Source organism: Zingiber officinale, chromosome 3B, assembly GCF_018446385.1.
Source record: "Zingiber officinale cultivar Zhangliang chromosome 3B, Zo_v1.1, whole genome shotgun sequence".
Lineage (NCBI taxonomy): Eukaryota > Viridiplantae > Streptophyta > Magnoliopsida > Zingiberales > Zingiberaceae > Zingiber > Zingiber officinale.
This window is the reverse complement of record NC_055991.1, coordinates 96948235-96957843: the sequence shown is the minus strand read 5'-3', so window position 1 is coordinate 96957843 and position 9609 is coordinate 96948235. Positions and strand designations below refer to the sequence as shown.

General features: G+C 38.5%; 1 protein-coding gene across 2 annotated transcripts; it reads right to left on the bottom strand.

The window, feature by feature from the left end:
* Nucleotides 1-5743: 5743 nt before the first annotated feature.
* LOC121967145 (receptor-like cytosolic serine/threonine-protein kinase RBK1) lies at nucleotides 5744-9389 on the bottom strand. Of its 2 annotated transcripts, none has more exons than XM_042517194.1 (11): nucleotides 8800-9389; nucleotides 8620-8708; nucleotides 8427-8545; nucleotides 8204-8325; nucleotides 7638-8129; nucleotides 7290-7538; nucleotides 6937-7094; nucleotides 6795-6874; nucleotides 6577-6724; nucleotides 6237-6386; nucleotides 5744-6155 (listed from the first exon to the last, which is right to left on the bottom strand). In XM_042517194.1, the coding sequence occupies exons 1-11, from the start codon at nucleotides 8945-8947 to the stop codon at nucleotides 5916-5918; spliced, it is 1995 nt and encodes a 664-aa protein (XP_042373128.1). In that variant the 5' UTR covers nucleotides 8948-9389; the 3' UTR covers nucleotides 5744-5915. The 2 variants fall into 2 exon arrangements, with proteins under 2 accessions (XP_042373128.1, XP_042373129.1); XM_042517195.1 differs by having other exon boundaries at nucleotides 8427-8561; nucleotides 8800-8830.
* Nucleotides 9390-9609: the final 220 nt, after the last annotated feature.

Below are 9609 nucleotides of genomic sequence, written 5' to 3'. Positions count from 1 at the left end.
GAGCGAATCCGGGACTGAGTCTGATCGAAGCCACGAATCCGCATTCGTTTCTGAAGGACCAAAACCCACTGTAAGTTCACTACTCACAGAATTTTTATTAGATAACTTGCATGAATTATTACCTTACCTAGTAAAAAAGTTGGCTAAATCCAACGTCCGGGTTAAGTCGCTCCAAAAGGAGGTAACAGCCCTTAAGGAAGCGACTGACTCGAGCTCTTTAACTGAGTCAGTTCAAATTGGAAGTTCAACTCAAGTCCAACAACTTGAGGAAGAAAATTTCAATTTGAAAGCTCAAATTAAAGAACTCAAGGACACGTTGGAACGGTTCACCTTGGGCTCTAAGAATCTGGATCTGATTCTTGGAAAACAGCGAGCCGTTTACAACAAAACTGGACTTGGATTTAAAACTAAAATAAAATACAAATCATATTTATCGCTAGTTAATAGAAATAATAGAAAAATTATCCAAGCATGGGTGCCAAAATCCAACTTGGTTAATCAAGTTGGAACTGGTCACTATTGGGTCCCCAAGGATCAAGTCTATTGCCTTGATAGACCATATCGAGGCTATGATCCAGGGGGAGCTAATAGAAAAATAATATTAAGAACATAATTCAAATTAATATTCAAATTAAATTTGAAATTAAATTCAAAATTCAAAATTCAATTAAAAATTTTGAAATTAAATTAAATTCGAAATTAATTTAAAATTAAAAGTAAATTTCAACTTAAGTTAAATAAAAATAGATGGAGGATCCAAACTCGCTGGCACCCCCAACTGAACTACCCGACAGGGTAACTGAACCTAATCTACCCGAAATGGGTAAAACAAGAGTAGATTACCCGACAGGGTAATTAATGTTAGATCAAAACGGGCTAGGTTTAACTTGACCCACAGTACTGGTGAAGTTTTTGGATGATAGTACGTTAGGGAAGCTTGGGCATCGCATGTCTAGGAAGATATGGCTTCGACCTGGTGCATTTAGCCAAGTGGAACTGACCGAAGCTACCCTTAAATGGATCCTAACTAGTTAGACCAAGGTTTAGTATTAAGCTCAATGGGTAGGACTATTTGGAAACCTCGAAGGCATGGTTACTTTAATGAGTTCCTTGTGACTCACCATAGCCCAGAAGTTTATCCAAAGAATGCTTACTTGTTGAACCCAAAGCTAAACCTGAAACTAACAAAAAGTTAAACCAGACCCTAAAATTCAACCATAGTTCATCTCACAACAATTATAGGGTTTCCTGATTGAAAATTTAGATCGGGTGAGATGACTAGGAAATTAAAATTAAAATTGACTTAAATCAAGTTAATTCAACTAAATTACTTTCAAAATTCTTTCAAAAATCTTTAAAACTTAATTTCAAAATTCTTTTAAAATTTATTTGAAAAATCTTTCAAAATCAGTTTAAAAATCTTTTTAAACTTAATTTCAAAATTATTTGAAAAATCTTTCCAAATCAGTTTAAAAATCTTTTTAAACTTAATTTCAAAATTATTTGAAAAATCTTTTCAAAATCTTTCAAACTTAATTTCAAAATTCTTTTAAAATTTATTTGAAAAATATTTTCAAAATCATTTCAAAACTTAATTTCAAAATTATTTTAAAATTTATTTGAAAAATCTTTTCAAAATTAGTTTAAAAATCTTTTTAAACTTAATTTCAAAATTATTTTAAAATTTATTTGAAAAAAAAACTTTCAAAATCATTTTAAAAATCTTTTTAAACTTCATTTCAAAATTATTTGAAAAATCTTTCAAAATCAGTTTAAAAAATCTTTTAAAACTTAATTATTTGAAGAATCTTGTAAAAATCTTTTAAAACTTAAAAGTTATTTGTAAAATCATTAGAAAAATGATCATTTCAAAATCATTTGAAAAATACCTTGAAAAATTAATTTCAAAATTATTTCAAAACTATTTAAAAAAATATTTGAAAAATCATTTGTAATATCCTCTGAAAAATTAATTTCAAAACCCTTTTCAGAATTTATTAAATTCTTTGAAATTCTAAACTCAATTAATTTTTAAATCTTCAAAATAATAGTCACTTATTTGGAATTCTAACTGATATTTTCAATGTTGTAAATTAAAGTAAACTCCATCTCACACTCACTCATATGCTAAACATGCTTGTTAATCTAGAATGACTGAGATGGAAAATTAGGAAAATAATTTTTTAACCTCTCATGCTTGAACTCCTGAACTCAAAAATTTATTAAAGCATTAATTAAGGGGGAGTGATTTTGAGTCGATTTTAAAATTAGTTTTTTTTTTAAAATTTTTAACTTGACCTTAAAATTAAAAACTATTTTTGGCATATCTTCGAAAATTCAAGCTATTTTTAACTTAGCTTTAAAATTAAAATTATTTATGACCTGACTTTTAAATTATAACTCCTCTATAAGCTAAATGTTTTCAAAGCTGAGTAATTAATTAAGTTTTCTCTAACTAAACTTAGTTAAATTATTTTCTAAACTTAGCTACTTGGCAAGATATTTTCTCAACGCAATCATTTTTACGCTGAAAACATAGCTAAGTATTTTCAAATATAGCTAAATATTTTTTTTCAAAAACATTTAGCTAAGTACTTTTTAAAGTGTTTAAAACAAAAAAAAAAGAAATTTAGCTAAGTATCTCTCAAAGCAATTGTTTTTAAATGCTAAGTTCTGCTGAAAATGCTAAGTATTTTCCAAAGCATTCTCAAAATTTCATCAAAACAATTTTTTTTTTAAAAAAACTAAATCTTTTTGAAATCACAAAAATTTGCTGAGTTACTGTTTAAAGACAAAATAACTTTATCTCAGCTAAAAGTATCTCTCAAACTAAAGGAAGAATTTTGCTTTCAAAATTATGATTTCACCTATCTAAAAGTCTTACAAGAAAAACTAAGTGTTTATCAAAAGTAAATTAAAAGATTGGAAGATAAGATTGAAAATTATCTTTGAAAGTTAAGCTAAGGCTCAGATTTTCTTCACTCTCTTGGGTATTTTGATATATGGCAAAGGGGGAGAGTAGGAAGAAATTCAAAGAATATTATAAATTAAAATGAAAATGAAAATTTTGTTGTGAATGTGCCTATGCTTTATTTATGCGTATCTTTATTTCATTTATACTTAACTTTTAATTTCGGTTGCCATAATCAAAAAGGGGGAGATTGTTGGTGCAGTAAGCATCCGACGATCGAACCTCAATTTTGATAATGGCAAAGGGATTCAAAGTTAAGATTCATTGTTATCTAACGTGGTTAAATAAGGTTTCAGGAAAGTCCTAACTGCGGTTAGGCAAGGGAAAATCCTAAGGGGGGTAACCTTAGGTCCTAGGGGGTGGTAACCTTAGGTGAAGGAAAATCCTAAGGGGCGTAACCTTAGGTCCTAGGGGGCGGTAACCCTAGGTGAAGGAAAATCCTAAGGGGGGGCAACCTTAGGTCCTAGGGGGTGGTAACCCTAGGTGGAGGAAAACCCTAAGGGGCGGCAACCTTAGGTCCTAGGGGGCGGTAACCCTAGGTGGAGGAAAACCCTAAGGGGCGGCAACCTTAGGTCCTAGGGGGCGGTAACCCTAGGTGGAGGAAAACCCTAAGGGGCAGCAACCTTAGGTCCTAGGGGGTGGTAACCCTAGGTGGAGAAAAACCCTAGGGGGCGGTAACCCTAGGTCCTAGGGGGTGGTAACCCTAGGCGGAAAGTCCAGTCGGTCTAGAGGACCGGACTGGCATCAGGTAATCTCTCCTGAGGGGAGTAGGTGAGGACGCGTTCCCCATAGAGGGAACAGTAGGCGTCGGGTCGACCTAGAGTTTCCGGTTGGAAACCCGAAGTTAGACCCGGACAGTCCGGAGACTGTCATAAACATTCTTTTATTATTCATACTGTTATTTTGTGTTGCAGGATATTGTTTGGGACTAACAAGTCTTGCAGGTACAAAATAAGGTAGTTTTCCCTTGGATGAACAGTGTCCGAGGCGCTTCCATGGAGTTTGGAGGCGCCTCGGGTGCAAAGGATGAGCTGGCTGCGAAGCACCATTGGAGGTGCCTTGAAGAAGGTAGAAGGCGCCTTGGAAGGCACCTTGAGTGAGGTTTAAGGCGCCTTGAATGGATGAAGTTCGACCAGATCAGATTTGATCCACGCGGAAGACCAGGCAGCATGGAGGCGCCTTGAACAGCCTTCAAGGCACCTTGAACACCCTTTATAAGGGGGTTTCGACCAGCACTTCTACATAACGAATATCAAGTGATCTCTCATCAACGTGCTGCTCCAAAAGACACTCCGAAGTGCTGCTACAAGTGCCCGACGACCCGAAGCTTCAGATTTAGCATTTCTTGTTGTCGGTATAATACTTATAGCTTTTAATTGTACTCATAATTGTAATCTTTTAACGAGCTTATAGTTGTTGCCCACCGGAAGCGATTAAGGATCGCGGGCCTTCGAGTAGGAGTCGTCACAGGCTCAGAACCAAGTAAATCTCTGTGTCCTTCTGTTTGTGTTTGTTTGTTTTTAATTTCGCTGCTTTAATTACTCTAACGCTGTTTTCGATTCCGATACGTACAAAATAGCCACGAGCGCTATTCACCCCCCTCTAGCGTGTCTCGATCCAACATTTTCTACTCGGGCAGCCGTTGACGTTTCCCTCCCTCGTTCCCCATTGCACACCAGCAGCAACTGCCGACCGATTCAAGGTTTCGTTGACGGCACAGCTGTTAACATGCTCCGAGCCATACTGCCGTACAGTTTCGACGTCGATCCGGTATCCGATCCACGCCACTGTGCACCTTCGGCACTGATTCGGGCCTTCGAACAATCGTCGTATTTCATCCTTCGTGCGGTTGTTACATTTCAACTGTGCTTATGTTGTATTCTGGTCTGTGTATTGATGTTATATCCCGACCTGCGTGCCGATCTTGTTTCCCGGTCAGTGCTGATATCGTGCCCCGGTCTGCGTACCGACATCTTATCCCGGTCTACGTACCGGCATCTTATTCCGGTCTGCGTACCGACATCTTATTCCGGTCTGCGTATCGACAATTTATCCCGGTCTGCGTACCGATGTCTCAGCCCGGTCTGTGTGTCGGTGTCTCGTCCCGGTCTGTGTGCCGAGGCTTTATCCCGACCTGCAGCTCATCTTCCGGTTCCGAGCCGCATCCAGCTCCGCGTCGTCAAAGCCAGCTCTCCAGCCTGATCAGAGTTATCTGCTCTTCCGGGTCCCGACAACTCGCACCGCGTCCCATCCGAGGGCACCCCCTGGGTCAGGGTATGTTTTTCGCTCATATTCCATACGCTTTTCATTACTTTATGGCTTAATCTTGTACTCACATATTCGTTGGATCTGCCTCGAGTATCGGGGTACAGGGGGCCGGGTCAACCCGGTCGCTGGCTGCAGGTAGCGTTGACCAGAGGACTTTTGAAGACTTGGTCAACATAGAGGCCATCTCAGCACACCCCCCCCCCCTCCGGGGCGTCGTGACTTCGTTAACATTCTCGCCACCTCACTTGACGGTTCGTCTGACTCAGTTTCCGGACCGGATCAATTATATTGAGGTAGTAGTTAATATTAAGGAGTTAGTGAGTTAGTAAGTTACGTATTAGTCTATAAATAGGCGACTTGTTTATCAGTGAAATGTATTGAGAAAATTATTTTATCCTCTCTCCTTATCTAATAGTGTCATTCCGTCGTTAATATATAAGTTGAATATGGAGAAATAATTTGACTTGCATAGTTGCATATACACATTGGCTATAGCTGGATAACTAATTAAATGTTTGCCTTGCTCATGCTTCTCTTATTTTCTATCTCATAGTAGTATGACTCCTCTTTTTGGTCAGCAAGCCATACTAACTCTAAATCTAGCTTTATTATGTACAAGGAAGAAAAAGAAAGGGATAGGTTAGTTATGACTATTCTTTGTAAAGTCGGCGAAGAGCTAATTAAAACTAGAAGAACGACTCCATCGACCTCGGAGATATTCCTGCCAGGAACCAAACTGATGTTGTTCACAGCCTATCACTGATGCATTGTGGTCCATGTTGATCAATGCAAGTGATCCAATACTACAAGGTGGATAGATTTCTTCATCAAGCCAATCTACCATATCTGACATTGAATCTTTCTGGTTGCATATCCATTTCTCAATGTCATCTTCTCCTTGTAAAAGGCTGCATATCTGTCGAGGTAGAGAAATCAAAATGTTGTCATAAATATTTCAATCGTCAGCATTTAGGAATCAAGTTTCTTATTCACTTGCCTTGTCGATTGCAGGTCGTAATAGAGGTATCCTTGTTATGCAAAGAGATGCAGCTAAGATCATTCTTCTCATCTGGTCTTTATCATAGTTGGTGTCAAGTTTGGGATCCAGTAGATCCATCAAATTTCCATTCTCAATAACTTGTGTCGCCTAGAATCATTTTAAACATCTGGTTAGATATATAACTGAGGTGCACATAAATGGAGCATCTCTCCTTGAAATGTTTCAACTGATATAGCCATTTAGACCTTACCATATCAATTGACATAAAATAGCAACGTTTACTTAGTTAATAGGAATGACAGATAAATACTGGATTGAAGTTAGAGACTTTACTAACCCACATCACCAAACTTTCTTGACCTTTAGGATTGTTGTCATTGATGGCCATTCTTCCTGTTATTAATTCCAGTAGAACAACGCCAAAAGCATAGACATCAATCTTATGGCTTGCTTTTCCATACATGAAGTACTCAGGTGCAAGGTATCTGAGTAAAATGTCCATATGATCAGTGTATCAATCTGGTTGATCATATATTAGGTTGAAAGCAAACTTACCCGAAAGTTCCAACGATGTCATTTTGTGCAAGGTACTTTGATGTTTTATGAGCCCAAATAGCTAAGCCAAAATCAGATAACTGTTGTGACAGATATTATTAGATCTAGTATTTGAATCAAGAGTTATGATTATGGAAACTACCTGAGGTTCAAATTTGTCATCAAGAAGAATGTTCGAAGATTTCACATCTCTGTGGATTACTGTTTGAGGACCATGATGAAGATAGTTGAGAGCCTCCGCAATCCCCATTGCCACTTTGGTTCTTGTGTCCCAAGGTAGTGGTCGTTCGACATTTTTTCCTGTATTTCATTTGATACACATCAGAAGAGGAAGTTATCCCATGAGACAATGATCTTGCAAATTGAAAGCAAAATATGATGAAAAAAATTCAATGAAATGTATGGTTGCTCTTCATAAGTTGATATCAAGGCTAATTTATTGTATTTGCAATATGAGTGAACATCAAAAAACATGATTTTGGAAGAATGACTTACCACATAAAATTTCCTCTAAACTTCCATTAACAAAATACTTGAATATGGAAATAAGATTGTTCTTCTGTACGCAAATGCCTAATAATGAGACTACATGTTGGTGATCTAGCTTAGTAACTATATCAACCTCCTGAAGGAAATCCCTTGATGATTCTGTAGACAGTTGTAATAACTTTATAGCAACCTCTTTCCCACTCCCAAGCTTGCCTCTGTATACTAGGCCAGTTCCTCCTTTGCCTATCAAATTTTCTGTTGAGAATTGAAATCTTCTTTAGAATCAACATTAATCTCATGCTAGCTTGAAGAGCACAATTTGAATAGGGGATGTACACGGTTTAGAAAATGAACCTGAAGAGAACTGATTAGTTGAACTCAGGAGTTCCTCGTAATGAAACCATTTGCAGCTTGAGTTATTCTTGTCGAGGATTGTCATCAATTCCTTGGTAAGCTGAAACAGTGGCTGGACTGATGAGAAATTCCTATCAGGTAAAGCCATGGCCCATTGAACGACTGACAATCTTCGAGCACCATCGGCCTTCTCCTCAGCAATGTTTTCTTGCACTGCTTTTCGCAGTAGAGGCCAACCTATCACAGGCTGTGGCAACTGTCTGACGAACACAGTGATGGAAGTTTGAGTATCTGCTCTTATTTCCTCACGGACATGATTTTTGGCATTTGAGATTGCCTCATCATCTTCATCATTTTTGAAATCATAATTCAATGGTTTCCGAGATTCTTTAACAGCCTCTTTTTCAGCATTCGGTGTGGGTATGGCTATGCTCTGCTGCATACTAAGACCTTTATATAGAATATTTCGAAGACGTCGGGGTTTTGGTCCTCCTAACATACAAAAATAACGTGATGGTGCAGTTCAATTCCTTGTTAAAATTTAGGCAAAATGTATTAGAACTAACTTGCAGATGTTTTTTCGAGAGTGGCTTTCTTTTCAAAGATGACTTGTCCATCTTGAACTGTTATTACGGAAATGGCAGGAGGTAGCTTCTTGGCACAGTACTTAGCAACTAAGGCAGAGCCCCTGAAACAAGTTGTTCATGCAGATTATTCAATACGATGGACTAATGAGAGCAGTTCTCTACCAAAGTCACAGAATTAGGAATTGGAGAAGCTAGCCGTTACCCCATTGAGATATGCGTGTTTGCTCCGACGACTATGTCCGTGGCAGCACAAAGTTTGGCCTCATTCACTAGGACTTTCTGAATCGACTTACCCCGAACAACCCGACCAACAAGGGAAACCTAAGGACAATAATAACTACAATGAAGATTGACATTACTTTCATCTCTGTAGAACTTAAATAAAGATTGCTCACTTTCTTAAGATTGCAGGCGCCTTCATATGCTACCAGAAAGTCTCGTAGCATGGCTACTAGGGACAGAGTGGTGATGGTGTTTTTCAGACCTGAAAGTAAACCTCTTAATCAGCAATTATAAAATTCACTGTAAAACATAAAAAGAGAGACCATGAAACAAATAATCACTGAAAAACTGACCGGAATCTCTGCAGACATTCACTGCGACAATGCTGTCGCCTTGTTTGGTAACTCTGTTGATTGCCCACTCAAGTAATTCCTTGCCATTGGTATCCATCTGCAGACCCACCATCACACACCTTGCCTCTCCTCTCACCAACATAGCCATGGAGATACTATATTGTCCCCTTGAAGAATGAATCAAATTGAAGAGAAGTCGCCACTCAAAATCATTATCAATGCGTTCCTCTACGCTGCAAGAGTCGATCTAACCGAGCACACATGGATGGGCATGGAACCAGTGATTGAAGAAAAGGAGGAGATAGGGAAAGGATCGCTTCTTTTGTCGCATTCCGAGGAAGGCGTTGAATGGATCTGCTCTGCCGTCACTGAGGTGCAGGTGCAGCTCCCCAACCACTCCAATTCCTCTGAATAAAGAAAGCAGGAGCAGCCACAGAGCCGGTGGCTTGATGACGACGATGGAAGTTGGATTTCAATTTTCGTAAATAGAAGAAGAAGAAGAAGAAGAAGGCATTAGAGAACAACCGAAAGAAAGTTGATTAGCGATAAGTTTAGGATGGGACTCGTCGAGGAGGATCACCAACCTCTAACGAAGGCTGAAAAGAGAGGACGACGCCATCTCGTTGAGAATAGCGTGCCGTTTCTTTCGCGGAAACCCGGTATAACCGGTCACCCATCACGACCGACATAACAGCCAAGTATGCGGACCCAAGCAGCAGCCGGTGGCGAGCCAACGGTTGGATTCACTTGCCGTTGGATTTTGGCTCATCAGTTATTTTTAGGTTGGAAATATAACCAACGAAGTAACAT

Coding starts and splice junctions, on each gene's coding strand:
- LOC121967145 (XM_042517194.1), bottom strand. CDS start 8,947: ATGGCTATGTTGGTGAGAGGAGAGGCAAGGTGTGTGATGGTGGGTCTG. Junction 8,546..8,619: donor GCGCCTGCAATCTTAAGAAA/GTGAGCAATCTT, acceptor TATTGTCCTTAG/GTTTCCCTTGTTGGTCGGGT. Junction 6,875..6,936: donor ATGACAAATTTGAACCTCAG/GTAGTTTCCATA, acceptor CTGTCACAACAG/TTATCTGATTTTGGCTTAGC.